Source organism: Erythrolamprus reginae, chromosome 6 (genome assembly GCF_031021105.1).
Source record: "Erythrolamprus reginae isolate rEryReg1 chromosome 6, rEryReg1.hap1, whole genome shotgun sequence".
Taxonomy (NCBI): domain Eukaryota; kingdom Metazoa; phylum Chordata; class Lepidosauria; order Squamata; family Dipsadidae; genus Erythrolamprus; species Erythrolamprus reginae.
The window spans coordinates 30,799,229-30,817,535 of record NC_091955.1 but is presented as its reverse complement, the minus strand read 5'-3'; the positions used below and the strand labels follow the sequence as shown (position 1 = coordinate 30,817,535).

The 18,307-nt window shown below is 40.0% G+C and overlaps 1 protein-coding gene across 2 annotated transcripts in view; it reads left to right on the top strand.

The window, feature by feature from the left end:
- Window positions 1–18,307, top strand: part of CFTR (CF transmembrane conductance regulator) — a 142,817-nt gene that overhangs the window by 111,530 nt on the left and 12,980 nt on the right. For both annotated transcript variants that reach the window (XM_070755458.1, XM_070755459.1), the window contains 2 exons: window positions 3,330–3,419; window positions 13,808–13,980. In XM_070755458.1, the coding sequence (XP_070611559.1) occupies window positions 3,330–3,419; window positions 13,808–13,980 (263 nt within the window). The remainder of the gene's footprint in view (window positions 1–3,329; window positions 3,420–13,807; window positions 13,981–18,307) is intronic.

Below are 18,307 nucleotides of genomic sequence, written 5' to 3'. Positions count from 1 at the left end.
GAGAAGGGCAGCATGTAAGTCAAACATACATACATGTACATACATGCATACATGCATACATACATACATACATACAAACATACATAAGGAAATTTGCAGAGCAAAACTCAGTAATACTTTATTTTAAATTTTAACAAACATAGCATAGGCATCTCTCTCTTTAACGTGCTGCTCCCACTACCTAAAACATACCAATACTGATTTTTCATATTTATACTCATACCATACTACTGGATTTTCTTCCATGATTTGAATTAATATAGGTCTGTAGGTATGTTTATTTTTTCTTTGCTAGTAAGAAACGTTTGGTTTTGTTCCCTTTGATTGGTCCTATCTACTGTATTGAGTTTTACTGTTTATTTTATACCTCTTGAATATACCTTGGAGTTGGAGAGCCTAGAAATGTATTAATAAATAAATCTAAATCAAATAGACAATGCAAACAAAAGAGAGGAAGTCATAGCAACAATAATAGAGAGCATATCTTGCTGAGATTTTAGTGGTCAAAAAGTTGGACTATTTATTAACAGCAATCAAGGACAAAGCTAGGTATAATGATTCGCAGCATGCATGAGATCCAAGCACATAACCATAACCAATATTTTGAAGACAGCAAACAGGAAGAAATTTAAACAATATAAGCGTTGAGATAATGGTCAATCTTACTTAAGCTCCATCTGAGAGACTTAATAATCTGCCATAACTAGAGAAAAATGCAGTACTATTAAGATACATGGGAACAGCATTTTTTTTTTAAAGTAGGCAAATTCAAAGGAAAGGGGACAAGGAAGAAAGAGATTATGGAAATAGACTTGGCTTTGTTCAAAATCCAAGATAGCCTTGAGGAAATGAGAGAGGACTTTTCTTGATAGCAAGAATTAAATATTACAAAATACAACTTAATATAAATGTAAAAAATGTGAAATTTTCCAAACAGGCACTGTTTTGAAATAGTTTTTAACTGATTAAGAAACTATATGAAAAATTATATTTTAAATTCAGAAGAGCAATGGAATTTTTTACAAGGTCTCCTTTTGCAAACTGAGCAGTGCAATTAGGAAATTCATCTGTTTTAGGAAAGCAAAATACATCACCTCATGCATATTAGATAATTATGGGTAAGAGATATTGTAGGTATTATGAAGCTATTGCTTCCTCTTCTAAAAAAAACTGGTTTGTTCAGTTAAATTTCATGGTCATCATAGAATTCTAAACTATTTAATTGATCTTCATAAACCTAGTCAAGTGTAAACCATGCCAGACATAGTTTCTCTATTGTATTAGTACAACCACACCCACTAATCTCAAGAAACTAATACCACAGAAAACATGGTTAATTCCATTAAGTTAAAGAAACCTACAGAAGCATAAGACAACAAAGATCTTAATCAACAGGCCCTGCCTCCGGCAAGTTATTTTTCTCTTACTTGGAATAGATTTTAAAATAATGTTCCTACAAATTCAATAAAGAAGAACATGTGCTCTTTTGTTTCAAACATTTCTCTTTTAACATCAGTGCTGAAGTTCTGTACTTCTTCGGACTCATTCTCGGGAATCATAGGATAATCTGAATTTTCTGAAGAGATCAAAGAAAGACTTTCCTACCACTTTTTCATGAAGTATTTGTTTCTTGATATTGGTTAGGTATATGATATTGGTTGAGCAGGGTCTATGGGCCTTGAACCATTCCCTTTATCTTGATGGGAAAGTTGTTTAGGAGTATTAATCTAGGGCTAAAATACTTGGCATCTATACTTGAAAAATAAAGTTCATTAAATTAAGCCAACAGGCATAGATTTTGATTTGCAAGTATGCTATTGCAAATGACTGTTTTGAATAAGTACATGCTTGATTAAAGATCATTGTCAAATGGCAAATGTTAATGTGACAAATACAAACATGCCTCCCTCCTCAGCAAAAATTACCATTTTATTTATGTAATATTTTTATATAGTATATATTTATTTACATGCTGTTTTTCATCCCACCTGGTGCCCAAGTGTAAAACTAAAAGCAATAAATATATATAAAAAAGCAAAGATGACAAAAAGCAAAATCTTAGCAAAATTTAAAAAAATCATAGCAACTCATCCGAAGTTTGAGGGGATGGAGACCTGTTGGGCACCAATCGACAATTATAATGCCACAATTGAGGTGCCATATTACAGAAGGCTATACCTTTGTGCTGAAATTAGTAGGTTAGTGCCCCTAAGACTGAGCAGAGCTGGGTTGGTGATCTGATTGGAAGTTATAGTTGCTAATAATTGATTGTCTTGGCCACAGGAAAAGCCATTAAATTAACGGAAAACCAACCCATCCAAATTGCTGGAATTAGGCAAGACAATGAAGGAGCAGAGGTTTCAGCTTCCATTTTATCCACCAAGGAAACTCTTAGTAGTTTTAGTATGGAAGATCAAATTTAAGAAATTAAAGTAAAACCTTACCATATCACAAAATGATTCAATAGTGAATGCCAACTTGATTCTTAATTATTTGCTGTTTAAAAAAAATTAACAAAGTAATTTATCGCCTAAAACTAATAAAACTGAACAGGTAATGTGTTTTTCGAATTGAAACTTTTGTGACTTCATGAACATGCCTATGCAATTGTCTGAGCTATACAGTAATAACTTGCTGTTGTTATCTTTTGTGCTTTCTTTTTCTTCACAATGTATCTAAAAGTACTGTACTTAGGAATCTTGACTCTGATTAGCCACCATGTTTAGAGAAATCAGGCAATTATAGTATAATCATATACTGTACTCTACTGTACTGTACAGTATGCTATGCTATTATGTTCTATGTATTTTTAGATGGTATAGAAATATAATATTGATACAAAATTTTCTTTTTCTTCACAATGTATCTAAAAGTACTGTACTTATGAATCTTGACTCTGATTAGCCACCATGTTTAGAGAAATCAGGCAATTATAGTATAATCATATACTGTACTCTACTATACTGTACAGTATGCTATGCTATTATGTTCTATGTATTTTTAGATGGTATAGAAATATAATATTGATACCAAATTAAAACTATATAGGACTGAAACATCTTCATTTATTTTCAGAACATTAAATAGAAAACCACCAGTAAACCTAGTGGTACTTATTAGATATGTTTCATAATCTTTATAGTATTTATGCAAGGAGATAAAGCCCTGGCTGTACTTCTTAGAAAATTGTCACTGTTTAGGAAAAGGAAAACGATTCGCAAATTCAAGTATTCAACTTGTTAATTCAGAGAAAATTAAAAGTTACTTCTTATATCAAGCTTTTGACATTTAAACAATATTTTTGTTTCATTTTTTCCCTGTTTTCACAGAAAGTGTTCATTTTCTCAGGATCTTTTAGAAAAAACTTAGATCCTTATGGACAATGGAGTGATGAAGAACTATGGAATGTGACTGAAGAGGTAGGAAATGTCCACCTTTGTTCTTTAACTCTTACACAAGATCTTTTAAATGTATGCATAAGTGAGCATACATTTTAGAAATATAGATAATAATTTTCATATAAATAAGAGAAGATATTTGCCCCAAGAACTTTGTCACCTATCTGATTGTTTATAAAATAGATTTTTCTTTGTTCCTTAGAATATGCACTTCCTTGATAAAAGAACTACCCATATATTTTCTTATTTTCTTGACATTAGAATCTCCTCTGCCTTGGTGGGTTTATTTACTCTTGCTTGTTTTACTTTTGCATTGTCTTTATATCCTACATTTGTTTGTTTATTAGGTTTGAAGCTAGATTTGAAAATGTGGCAAAGAGCTGAGTCAATGTACAATGCTCTGATTGTGAAGATACATTCAGGAATGAATAAAATCAAAGCATGATAGAAAGTCAAAATTAGAATTCTGAATCACCTATCAATTTCAATATGTTCCTACATAATAAAAACTAGAAATTCTGTTCAGTGGAAGCTGAAGAGTAGATTATTTTTAAATGTTTAAGCACTCCTAGGCACCATATTACAGTTTGGTAACTTACTGCTTCTATGATTAGAATACACTTAGAAATAAGCCAAAATTCAAAATGACATTTTTCTTGAATTTCTTAAATTCACTTTTATAATGTTTATTTTATAATGTTTTATATCATTCTCAAGATAAATTCATCAGGAGTTGTACATTTAAATATTCTGTATATAATAAACTATGAAAGATTATATAAAAGACAGCTAACATGTTAATGTTTTTAAGACTCTTCAAAGTCTTTGGAAAATAAGAAAAAACACACCAAAAAAATTATACACAGCTTAACTAAGGCATCTCTTTACACTTAATGTGCCAGGATAATGGCAGTTCACAAATTAGCCTAGGTAGATGTAGATAGGTGATCCTTGAAATATAAAAGATATAAATGCTTTTTTAAAACCATCAGCATTTGAGGTGGAAATAAAATGGAAGTCATCAGTTACCATAGCACAAGCTTAATTGGTAATATGAACTGATTATAATTTTCTAACATGTTCAAAACAGTGGAATAGGTGCAGTGGTGTTGAAAGACTTTCCAAGCCTAACACTATATTTGCCACGAAATAGATTACTCGTGTGAAAAAAAAAATCCTTCTATGATGAGTTTTGCCCAACACTGGCTGGCAGGAAAACCATCTGCCAATTATTGTACTGAGAAAGAACAGAGCAGTTCTGTCTATGGGATTTTGCTTACTATCTTTAAGCCTCAGATTCCTTTCCTCTTATTACTCATTTTACCAAGCTGATAACATTATTTTTGTTTCTTTTAGAAAAGGAATCTGAATCAAACAGCATTTTATTTAAAATTTACCTTCCCTTCCCTTCCCAATGGGAAGGATGTTCCCATTTGTCCATTGTTTTCTTATTTCAGTCTTGAGCTGAATAAATAAGGTCCAAATAGTTGCAAACAAAGTATATTTGCTATCTGCCAATTCAGATGGATCACCAATACAGCTCGCCTATGTTCATCTCTTTAGATAGACAATAACAGAATGGCACCAGATGGGAGTTTGCCTGTATGTGTGGTTTGTTACTGAATCAACTTGAAATGGCCAATAAACAATATTAGCATTTATTGACCTGCAATGACTTCATTTCCTGTGTAATAGGTGATAAACTACAATAGATTTTGCATTATTAGGCACTATGGTGGCGCAGTAGTTAGAAACCAATATTGCAGGCTAGTTCTGCCCACAGCCAGGACATCGATCCTGGCCGGCTCAAACTTGACTCAACTTTCCATTCTTCCAACATCAGTAAAATGAAGACCCAGATTATTTGGGGGCAATATGCTGTAATTATAAACTGCTCAGAGAGTGATGTGAAGTATTAAGGAGATGTCTTTAAGCAGATGTGGGATTCAGCAGGTTCTAACCAGTTCTGGAGAACTGGTAGTGAAAATTTTGAGTAGTTCTGAGAACTGGTAAAATCACCTCTGATTGGCTTTGCCCTCATCTATTCAGTCCCAGCTGATCAGGAGGAAATGGGGATTTTGCAGTATCTTTCCCGTGCCATGCCCACCAAGCCACAATATGCCCACTTAACGGGTAGTAAAAAAGTTTGAATTCTACCACTGTATGTAAGTCTAAGTGATATTGCTAATACTGTTGTTATTATTTCAGAAGAGCTAAGGACAACCTAAGTGTGTCTCAGCCAGTGTTTGGAGGTGAACAAGAGGAGGGGGGGGAGCTACAATTGTTGGGGCATATTTGAAGGATAATGTAGTAGTTAAGATATTGGAATTGGATCAGATACTGATTCAGTTCTTATTTATTAGTTTACTGGATGACCTTGAAGTAGTCATTCTGTTTCAGCTCTATCTTACAGGGTTGTGGTAAAGATGAAATTTAGAAATTCCTTTCATGTGTCTCAGAAGGATTAGAGTTAGGCAGACTTTGACTGGGATTGGAAACTAAGCGGAATCAGGTTTAATTAATCTTTCAGGGTATACCGGGGTTATAGACTGGGAATTAAAGACAAAAACCTGATTAAGAAGGAAATGGCGAAGCATTTCTGCATTGTTGCCAAGAAAACTACAAAATCATTATCATAATAAAAATCATATGTAGTATGACTGAAAAGAAACCAGATATATGAGTTTTTGAATTATCAGAGAGGAAAGGTGGCATGTAAATGCAGAAACCCACAATATATCAATCCTAATATATTCCCAACCAGCAGTCTCACAAGTAGCATAGTAATACTGAGAATCAAAATAACAAAATATTGTTGTATTTTTATTACACATAGTTTTTATTATAACTGTTAAGTTTGGTGAATGAAGAGATTGGTGGCAGATTTCGGACAACAAGCTCTTTATTGCCCTTTTATAGGGAGATGTCAGATAGCTCGAAGAATCAATGGGTCCCATTCTCCTGCTCAAATGGAGAACCTGGTTGTAACCAGGCACTCTCAATATGTAATGCTAACACTGTGTCTAAGTCCTAGAGGTAAAGATAAAGGTTTCTCCTGTCCAATTGTATCTAACTTTGCTGGTGGCGCATGATGCTTCAAACTGCTTCCGTGTTTCCCCGAAAGTAAGACAGTGTCTTACTTTCTTTTTACCCCCAAAAGCCCCACTATGTCTTACTTTCGGGGTATGTCTTACATTGGAAAAAAATTGAAAGGGTCGCGTTCCCGAAGGCATCTCCCCAGAGTCCAGAAGGGCAGCCGCGGGACAGGAGCCTCGTGAGCCCTTTTCCAAGTTCAACCTCAGGGCTCCAAGCAGCGTGCATGCGTGGAGCCACAGATGCGTGTCGGGGAAGCGTGTGTCTGGAGGGGAGGAGCCGCTCTGCGCAGTTGGGCAGCCCCACCTGCCTGCCGGAAAGGAGGCGGGCGAAGGAGGGCGCAGCTCCGGCTGCTCGCCTCGGAGCTGGTCGGCCTCGCTGGCCGCTTGCAGACGAGCCTCGGCAGGACTCGGTTGCTGGGACGAGCGCCTTCGCTGCAAGCCGCTGCCCGCTCGGCTCGCTTCGGACCAGCGGCATCCTTCGCTTTGCCAAGCCGGGGAAGAGGCGGTGGCGCCGCGCCAAGGCGAGGGCTCCCCCCCCGGCAATACCCCTGTGCTTCCCCGAAAGTAAGACATATGTCTTACTTTCGGGGTACGGCTTATATTAGCCGACCCCCCTGAAACCCTCGATACGTCTTACAATCGGGGGGGTCTTACTATCGGGGAAACAGGGTAGGTTGGCAGTTCATGGGAACTCACCCAGTTACATGATGCTAGGGTCTTGAACTCAGGCTGTCAGCTTTTTAGATAACAAGTTCGGTGTCTTTAACTGCTACATAGATGTAAGCAGGGGTGGGCCTCAAAGCAGAACATCAGGAATGGCGTTCCGGTGATGGAAATGGAGCACATAGGCTCGCTCCATTGTCGTCCAGTGTGCATGTGCCATGCATGTGCAACTGGTGTGATTCTGGTAAAAATTGCTATTTTTTGCTGCCGTGCATGCGCGGAAGCAAAGAAACCAGCAATTTTTGCTGACAGAAAGAGATTTTGGCTGCTGCACATGTGCAGCAGCCAAATCTCACTGCCGCTCCTAGAGCGGCAGCTGGGGCCAACAGCAAAAATAGCCTGCCCCAGCTCTGGCCACGTGACCTGCTCTTTGATCTCCCAGGCTGCAAGAGAGATGCCTGCAGCGTGGGAGAGCACAGAGCAGGCTGCACGGCCAGAATTGGGGCCACCCAGCTTGCTCCCTGTGCCATGGACCCTGCAGGAGGTTAGCACTGGAGAAAGGTAAGCAGGGGTGAGGGGTGCAGCAGGGCAAACGGCAGGGGGAGCAATGGCGAGGGCCACCGCAGGGTAAGCGGCAGGAGGAGCAAGGGAGAGCGGCGCAGCAGGGCGAGCGGCGGAGGGAGCGAGGGCTGCGGCAGGGCAAGCCGGTGGGGGGACCAGGGGTGAGCAGCTGTTACTTACCGGTTTCCAGGTCTTTTTGTTTCTGCTCATGCGCAGAAGCAAAAAATCCCCAGAAATTGTGTGCGTGCATGACATTGTGCGTGATTCGGATTCTGTGCATATGTAGAAGCCAAATCCTGTGCTGGCCGCATGCGTGCGCACCCTGGGCACACACAATCCACACTCACAGCCCGTTCCTGTAGCGCCAAAAATGGTAGCACGCCGCTGGATGTAAGGCTAGATAATTTATCAAGGCTATCATAGATACTTCTGACCTAAAACTAAGCATACAAAAAGAGTGAAATCAGATCAGAGATGCACAGCTATCTTGGCTTGACCGCAGCAGCAAGTCTTTATGGGACAAGCCAATACCTTCGTTTTACTTATTTAATTACATTTTAATTTTGATGTTATTATTTTAAGGAAGTGAAAATAAATCCAGATGCACACAAAATAAGATGCATCTATTTTCTTCATCAATAGAGGATGTTATATTTTACTTTGTAATGGCTCCATCTGGTGATAAAACATTTTTTATGTTTTCTTTTGAAACGTGTTTTTTATTTTAATGGTTTGGGAATTATTTTGAGACTACTCTTCAGGGATAATAAAAGGCTACAATGGAACCTTTTAAGGACACTATTTTCTGTACATATTATCCCAACTAATATATTTAAAACACACCAAAATCCATTTCCAACTTCTCTGGTGTCTTCTTTTTTACAAAAATGATACCGGGAGTTTATTTTATAAATATTTATTGAGAACACACCTTTATTATTTTTTATAAATATGGTATGTTTGTGTGTATGTTTGGTTTTTATAATAAGGGTTTTTAGTTGTTTTATTAAATTGGATTGTTACATGTTGTTTTTTATCATTGTTGTTAGCCGCCCCGAGTCTGCGGAGAGGGGTGTCATACAAATCCAATAAATAATAATAATAACTGAAGAATATGAACATATGTAATACTTCTTCTTCGTCCTGTTTTTCCAAAACAGGAACTCTTTGAAGTGGGATGGGCTGAGAGAGAAACTGATTCAAAGTCATCCAGCAGGTTGTCATGCCTAAGTTGGGACTGGAATTCATGGTCACCTAGTTTCTCACCTGGTGCTTTAATCACTAGATGAAACTGATTATTTGCATTGTTTGTTTCAGCAATCCTTATTTAGCCTTATCACAAGTACCTGAAACTGAAATGCCAGCATAGATTTGAACATCATCCAAAAAATAGATAGTATCAGAAGTATATACAGTGACACCTCATCTTACGAACTTAATTGGTTCCAGGACGAGGTTCGTAAGGTGAAAAGTTCGTAAGACGAAACAATGTTTCCCATAGGAATCAATGGAAAAATGATTAATGCGTGCAAGCCCAAAATTCACCCCTTTTGCCAGCTGAAGTGCCCGTTTTCACACTGGTGGAATTCCCCTGAGGCTCCCCTCCATGGGAAACCCCACCTCCGCGTTTTTGCAATGCTGCAGGGAAATCCCAGCAGGGGAATTCCCAGCATTGCAAAAACGGGTACTTTGCTGGCAACGGAAGTCCGGAGGTGGGGTTTCCCAGCAAGGGGAGCCTCAGCAAAATTGCAGCATCACAAAAACACTGAAGTCCTCGAAACCCCACCTCCGGACTTTGCCTCAGCCATTTCTTATTTCCCCGCCACCTCCTGTCTGCCGTGTCTGCCGGGCTCTCTCCCGAGGGAAAGAACGAATCGAGGTCTCTCCCAGCCCCCAGAGAAAAGAAGCCTTCCCTTTGATCCAGACAGCCTGAATCCAAGGGAGCATTTTCCATTCTCTGGAAGCTGGAAGAAGGGAAAGAACTCTCTAAGCACCCAGAGAAAGGAATCCCTCCTTTTGATCTGATAAGCCTCAATCCAAGAGATCGTTTTCCATTCTCTGGACGCTGGAGGAAGGAAAAGGACTCTCTAAACCCTCAGAGAAAATGGAAAACGATCTCTTGGATTGAGGCTGCCGGGATCAAAGGGAGGGATTCTTTTCTCTGGAGGCTTAGAGAGTCTTTTCCCTTTCTCCAGTGTATTTTCTCTGGGGTCTGAATCCTAGGGAGCATTTTCCATTCTCAGGAAGCTGGAGGAAGGGAAAGGACTCTCTAAGCCCCCATAGAAAAGAATCCTTCCTTTTGATCTGAGAAGCCTCAATTCAAGGGGGCGTTTTCCATTCTCTGGACACTAGAGGAAGGGAAAGGACTCTCTAAGCACCCAGAGAAAATGGAAAACGATCTCTTGGATTGAGGCTGCCGGGATCAAAGGGAGGGACTCTTTTCTCTGGGGCTTAGAGAGTCCTTTCCCTTTCTCCAGCGTATTTTCTCTGGGGTCTGAATCCTAGGGAGCGTTTTCCATTCTCAGGAAGCTGGAGGAAGGGAAAGGACTCTCAAAGCCCCCGTAGAAAAAAATCCTTCCTTTTGATCTGAGAAGCCTCAATCCAAGGGAGCGCTTTCCATTCTCTGGACGCTAGAGGAAGGGAAAGGACTCTCTAAGCACCCAGAGAAAAGAATCCCTCCTTTTGATACAGGCAGCCTCAATCCAAGAGATCGTTTTCCATTCTCTGGACGCTGGAGGAAGGAAAAGGACTCTCTAAACCCTCAGAGAAAATGGAAAACGATCTCTTGGATTGAGGCTGCCGGGATCAAAGGGAGGGATTCTTTTCTCTGGAGGCTTAGAGAGTCTTTTCCCTTTCTCCAGTGTCTTTTCTCTGGAGTCTGAACCCAAGGAAGCGTTTTCCATTCTCTGGACGCTGGGGGAAGGGATATGTCTCTTGTAGCCCCCAGAGAAAAAAGCCCAATGTCAGTACTTTCTCCCCATGGTTTCCTTGTAGCGGGCTGGAGAGTGAGTGAGTGAGCGAGAGAAACGAGCCTTCTCCGGCCAGGCTTTGGAAGCTCCACGGGGGAGGAGCTGTAGCCCGGCTGGCGCACACAAGGATTCGGGACCAACTCTGGCTTTGAGAAGCTGGAGCCCTCCGTGCCTGCCTCTGCCTCCTCCTGCTGCTGCAGAAAGAAGCCAAGGGGTGCCCTTCCTCATTGCAGCCACGGGAAGCAGCCTGACTGCGGGGTCGCCTGCTTTTTTTTCCTCCTCTGCCGCTTTGGGCTGTGCGGTTGCACGCTTGTCTGGTGGCTGGCTCTTCTTCTTCTTTTGCCACCACTGCTGCTTGGAGGTCACGCCTCGCTCCACAGCCGGCCGGGTTCCAGCGGGGAAGAAGGTGACAGATGGGCAGCAAAGCCGAACCTGGAAGTTCGGCAAAAGTTCGGCAAAAGTTCGGGTTTAGCCTTCAGGTTTGGTAGAAGGCTGAGAAGCGCCCGGCTGTTTCAGAAGGTGACAGCTGGGCGGATTTTTGCGATTGGCGGCAGTGGGTTCGTAAGGCAAAAAAAGTTCATAAGAAGAGGCAAAAAAATTCCGAACCCCGGGTTCGTATCTTGAAAAGTTTGTATCACGAGGGGTTCGTATCATGAGGTACCACTGTATTTTAATAAATGTTATGAGTTAGCCTTGAGAAGCTTGTCCATATTTTCAGACTGCATAGATGAAAAGATATCATACCACATAACAAAATGATTGGTATATCAGTCTGCAGAGAGGGGCGGCATACAAATCTAATAAATAAATAAATAAATAAATAAATAAATAAATCATTGAGACTTACTAAGAAGAAATTTGAATGGTTGGATGTAACAAGGGAAAGAAAGCAGATAGTTATTTCCCAGCATTTTATCAAAATTGAAGCAAACTTCAAATTACAGTTGAAGTAAAAACTCACGATTATCAGAATTTCTATAGAAATCAGAATTTCTATAGAGTTCAAAGAGAACTCAAGCCTGAGAACAGATCACTTCTGAACATTATTTTTTGAAAGCTCCGGTTACGACAGGTTTTTTTTGTTTTGGTCAGATTTATTCATTTCCCTAAGATATGGTTGGGAGAAGAATTACATGTGATTCTTGAGCAACCAATATTAATCTTTCTAAGGTCCTACCCCCCAGTTTCTGTGGCTGGCTATCATCCTGTTCATCATAGGGCCTTTTTTGTGCATATTCAGTTGGTAGACTGAAGAATTTTGTACAATTTAAAAGAACCTCAACAACAATATTTCCCTTACCATGAGATACATCTTCAAAGGAGTCAAAAAAGTCAAGAGGTGGTTGAAACTGTGTAATCAATGCCCTGTTCTTTTTGCAAAATGGGGCAGAGAAAAATGGGCATACTTGTCCTGTTAAATATTTGGCTGCTCTCAGCCTTAAGAAAGAATATCTTGAATATCTATCATTGCTTTTGTTATTGTTTGCATTCCCTACAAAGGCTTGTTAACTTGGTAAATCTTTCTGCCAAACTCCTTTTCTCTATTGTCATTCTTTCAGTTAATATTCACTTTTTTCAGTACTACAACTTTATTAGTACAGAAAGAGAAGAACTGTTGAGAGCAATACAGTACTTGGTTTTCTTAATATACATAAAAGTTTATGGGTGGAGTACTGCAAAGCACATTTTAGCAGGAAATGATAGAAAGACTAAAGATTTGTGTTAATGTATGCACAGAGTAAACCTTGTTTACCAAGGTTGTTCACATACAGAAACGTTGTGATTAGTTGTGAATAACTATTCAGCCAGACCCAGATATACTAATTTGAATTTAAGTTTATTTTGAGAAATAACATATTCAAAAAAACAGTCTAAGTCATACACATAATAAGTCAGAATAACAATCCAAATACCTGTATTACCAAGTACATAGTCTTTCATACCAGTTGTCTTTGTCATAATGAGCAAACAAAGAGATCACATTTAACTGTAATACATAACTACAATACAGAGAAATTGAAGATCTAACCTAACAGTGAGTAGCCATTAATAGGGAGTAGCCAGACAAATTGAAACAGAGAAGGTGACTCAGAGAAATAAGCTATAAACTCTAACTCCCTCTTGTGGCAGTTTGCAACACCTGCAGCCAATATATTGCCAACCCAACAGTTATGGGCAGAGTCCTAACAATTTGTATTTAACATGCAATACTTATTAGATTCAGGTACAAACCCCCTATGTATTTTTTTAAAAAATTAAGCCAAAACCTCAACTGAGATGACTCAAGGAACTGAACAGAAAATGAATCCATGAAGAGAGATGCAAAGAAGGGGAAACTGTTAAAGCGTCAACAACAAACATTTCCTTGCTATGAGAGTAATTCTGTTTCAAGCCATGTTTATTTTTTATAGTTAGGGAGATATAGAATGAAGCAGCATATAAAATAGAATTTCTATAATTCAAGATATGAAGTCCAGATAAACCATAAACTCCATAGCTCAGAGCACAATAAACCAAAAATTGGCAGCAGGAAGTACAAAGATAACAAATCATACCTCTGTGTTAATTCCCAAATATGCTAAATGAGTTCCGTGTGCTCCAAGGGTTTTGTATCAATAGATGACTCAAGGAACTGTACAGAAAATGAATCCATGAAGAGAGATGCAAAGAAGGGGAAACTGTTAAAGCGTCAACAACAAACATTTCCTTGCTATGAGAGTAATTCTGTTTCAAGCCATGTTTATTTTTTATAGTTAGGGAGGTATAGAATGAAGCAGCATATAAAATAGAACTTCTATAATTCAAGATACGAAGTCCAGATAAACCATAAACTCCATAGCTCAGAGCACAATAAACCAAAAATTGGCACCAGAAGTACAAAGATAACAAATCATACCTTTGTGTTAATTCCCAAATATGCTAATTGAGTTCCGTGTGCTCCAAGGGTTTTGTGTCAATAGTCTGTACAGTACTGACTTTATCTCAGGTGGCATATGAAACTTTACATTGCTCTATGAATAATGCCCCAAGGCTTTAATTGCTGAAATAAAACAAATCCATTTGTATGATACATAATGTTTCTTTTTCTCCCCTCTCTTTTGTTCAATTGTTATACTTCCAGGTTGGACTGAAATCTGTAATTGAGCAATTCCCAGGCCAGCTTGATTTTGTTCTTATTGATGGTGGCTATGTCCTCAGCCATGGACATAAGCAGTTGATGTGTCTTGCCAGATCAATTCTCAGTAAAGCTCAAATTCTTCTTCTTGATGAACCAAGTGCTCATCTTGATCCAATGTAAGTACCACAAAAATATTATACAGGTGGTCCTTGATTTACAACAGTTGCTTAGTGACCGTTTTAAGTTAAAACGGCACTGAAAAAGTGACTTATGATCACTTTTCACACTTAGAACCGTTGCAGAATCCTCATTGCCACATAATTTACATTTGGATGCTTGACAATGGACTCACATTTATGACAGCTTCAGTATTAGTCATGTGATCCCTTTTGCGACCTGACAAGCAAAGTCAGTGGGGAAATCACATTCACTTAACAACCATGTTACTAATTTAGCTGCCGTGATTAATACATGTAGCAAGAAGAGTTGAAAAATGAGGCAAAACTCAACCCATCTTTCAGCTTAGCAACTTAAATGATAGGCTCAATTGTGGTTGTAAGTTGAGGGTTGCCTATGTTTTTATATATTGGCTATAATGAAGTGATTCTGGTTTGCCTGTATTCAGAATTTTACACTACAAAAATACATAGTTAATTTATAAAAAAGTATGTGTGTTGCCCTATTTATAGTTCAATGTAAAAATGGCTTTCAACAGTTTGGATACCATCTTGCAATTCCTTCTTCTAGCACTGATTTCATTGTATACATATGCTTAAATGATTTAGAGAATAAATATAACATATATGGTGACTCAAAGCAGAGAGAGGAACCTGACCCACTCTACACCAAGGGGGGGGGCTGTGTGGAGAGGGTCTCCTTTTTCAAATTTTTGGGAGTCTAGTTTAGCCAAAATCTCACCTGGAAAAATAAAGTGATCCAGGTGGTCAGGAAGGCTCAACAGAGAATTCATTTCCTTAGAGTCTTGCAGAAAAATCAGGTGGAACGACTGATGACTTTCTTTTACTGGTCTACAATAGAAAGCATCCTTACATGTTGTGTTATGGTATCGTATGCAGCTGCAGACAGAAAAGCATTATAGAGGGTGATGAGCACAGCACAAAAAAATATGGGCTGTTCCCTGACACCACGGGATGAAATCATCAGGACCTGCAGTCTCAACAGAGTGAGGAAAATTCTCAGGAATGATTGACATCCTTGTCAGAACTTCTCTACTCTCCTACCATTGGGCAGGAGATATAGAAGCATAGCTAGCTGAACAAATAGGCTGAAAAATAGCTTTTATCCATGGGCTATCAGAAGGCAACATAACACCACAATTGATTAGATAGACATGCAGGGCTAGCCCAACATGCAACATGTTCATACCAATGTACCATATTTTTCAGAGTATAAGACACACCTTTTTCCCCTCTAAAAGAGGGTGGAAATGTCAGTGCGTCTTATACACTGAATATAGCCATTTTTGGCCTCCCAAAGCCCTGCCTCCGCATCCCATTTTTATGAAAAATGGGAACATTTTTTGCAAAAATGAGGTGCACAGAGGGTTTGGGAAGCCTGCAGAGTGATTCTAAGGCTGGGGGGAAGGCAAAAGGGCTGCACTTTTGCAAAAATAAAGCTGGGGTTTTTTTGCAAAAATTGCAACATTTTTGCCTTCCCCCAGCCCCTAGAAGCACTCTGCAAGCCTCCCAAACCTTTTCACACACCATTTTTGTAAAAAAAAAAAGGGGGGGGTGTTGAAAATGGGCAGGGTTTTTTTGCAAAAACGGGCATTTTTGCCTTCCCCCAGCCCTCAGGAGCACTTTGCAAGCCTCCCAAATCCTCTGCACACCCTACTATTGTTAAAAAAATAAAAATAAATAAAAAGGAGGGGGTGAAAATGGCCAGTTTTTTTGCAAAAAAACTTCCCAAACCCTTCGTGTGCTCCATTTTCCAGAAAAACAGGTAGGGCTGAACCAAGGAAGGCTGATTCAATTTCATTGTACATATGTTGTGCATTGACAATAAATGTTTGGTTTGATTTGATTTGACTCTCTGTAATGTTAATCATGCTGTTGACATTACCCAAAACTGCATCTTAAATAAATAGATCAATGGAACAAAATTTTCTACTGTCTGAAAACTTACATAGATTCAGTACCTGATCTTAGTACTGCGTTATCATGATTTGGAATGAAAGATTGGGTGATACTAGACTGAAGTATTTGCCTAAAGGCATTATAACAGATGGATCATGTAGTTTTATAAATAGAATAGAACAGAACAGAATAGAATAGAATTCTTTATTGGTCAAGTGTGATTAGACACACAAGGAATTTGTCTTTGATGCATATGCTCTTAGTGTACATAAAAGAAAAGATACATTTGTCAAGAATCATGCGGTACAACACTTAATGATTGTCATAGAGGTAAAATAAGCAATGAGGAAACAATCAATATTAATAAAAATCTTAAGGATACAAACAACAAGTTACAGTCATACAGTCACAAGTGGGAGGAACTGAGTGATAGGAATGATGAGAAAAAACTAGTTGTAATAGTAGTGCAAACGTAGTAAATAGTTTGACACTGTTTAGCAGAGTGCTGGCGTTCACTTTTATCATAGACTTTTGTTTGTTCTCTAATCCATGTGCAGGCCTTTCTGTCTTGTCTTGTAATGCTTGTACTGCTGAGCATGTATCTCTACATTGCTCTTGGTGCCACCTGTAGCTTTTGTATTTATTTTGAAGTTAGTGCCCATGTTTCTCTGACTTATGTTAGGTAGCACATACTGATTTAAAACTTTTCTCCTCAGGCATATCTTCACTAGCGCTCATACCACTCTATAGTCACTTCCAATGTTAAAACAACTGATGTCAATCAGTACAATCGCAGAATATGGTTTTATCATTTGACATCAGTGGTGGGTTCCTACCGGTGTGGTCGGCGATTCTGTATCGGTAGCAGCCGCCAGATTGGGCAATTTGCGCATGACCAGTCCGGTGCCAGTCTGTCGGACGGTGCCATATATTTTCTTGAATTCTTCAGCTTTTTTGCTTCCTGCGTATGAGTAAATCACGCGAGGAGATGCTCTCATGCATGAGATTCTGGTGATTATTTTGCTTCCGCGCATGTGGAAATCACACGTGAGCAAGCATTCCCTCGGAAGATTTTGGCGTGTTTTTGCTTCCTGTGCATGCACAGAAGCAGAATTGCACGAGGCCCGCATGCACAGAGGCGCCTGAATCAAGAGGATGTGCGCAACCCACTGCTGCTTCCCATTATGTAGTCAATTTCACTTGGGTACCCAGGTGGACTCTTCCATGTCCATTTTCTGCTAGCTTTTTTCTTGTAAAATGAGTTCATGATATAAAGTTTCTGTCCTTCAGCAAAATCTACTAGTCTGTCACCTCTATTAATTCATTCACTACTTCCATATGGACCAGATGCTTTTTTCCCAGTATTGTTCTTCCTATTCTTGCATTAAAGCCATCCATTAATATTGTAAAACTCTTTGGCCTTATCATCACTATATCTTATTGTTAGTGTGTAAGCTTGTATTACAGTGATCCCTCGAGTTTCGCGATCTCGATTATTGCGAAACGCTATATCGCGATTTTTCAACCCGGAAGTAAACAACACCATCTGCGCATGTGCGCCATTTTTTTTTTCCTATGGCCACGCATGCGTAGATGGTGGAGTTTGCTTCCCCCTGGCCAGATCAGCTGCTGGGTGGCTTCCCTGGGTCTTCCCCCTCTTGCCGGGGTTTCCCCTTTGCGTGGGCGGCGGGGAAACCCCAGCGTTGCTTCCCAGCTGAGTGGCGCGAGCAACGGCGTGGGTGGGCGAAAGGCGGGCGCGCGGACATTGGCACACGAGCGGTGTGGCGGCCGGACAAACGGCGGCCGCTCCTGGCGGCAGCACGAGCAACACGAACGGCATGGCGGCCGAACAAACGCACGAGCAACGCAAGCGGCGTGGCGGCCGGACAAGTGGCGGCCGCGCCTGGCGGCAGCACGAGCAACACAAACGGCATGGCGGCCGAACAAACGCACGAGCAACGCAAGCGGCGTGGCGGCCGGACGAATGGCGGCCGCGCCTGCCGGCAGCACGAGCAACACGAACGGCGTGGCGGCCGAACAAACGCACGAGCAACGCAAGCGGCGTGGCGGCCGGACAAACGGATTCTCCTCCGACCTGCCCTCACCTTAGCTTCCAGCTGATGCTTCGATCCTTGGAAGAGGCCAGAGCGCCTTTCTGCACCACACTCTGCGCTCGGGTTCCTTTCCAGAAGATGGAAGTTTCTCTCTTTCCATCCTTTCTAGCAATACAATACTCGATGGTTAAAATGGTTTTAACCATCGAGTATTGTATTGCTAGAAAGGATGGAAGGATGGAAGTTTCTCTCTTTCCATCCTTTCTAGCAATAAAATACTCGATGGTTAAAATGGTTTTAACCATCGAGTATTGTATTGCTAGAAAGGATGGAAAGAGAGAAACTTCCATCTT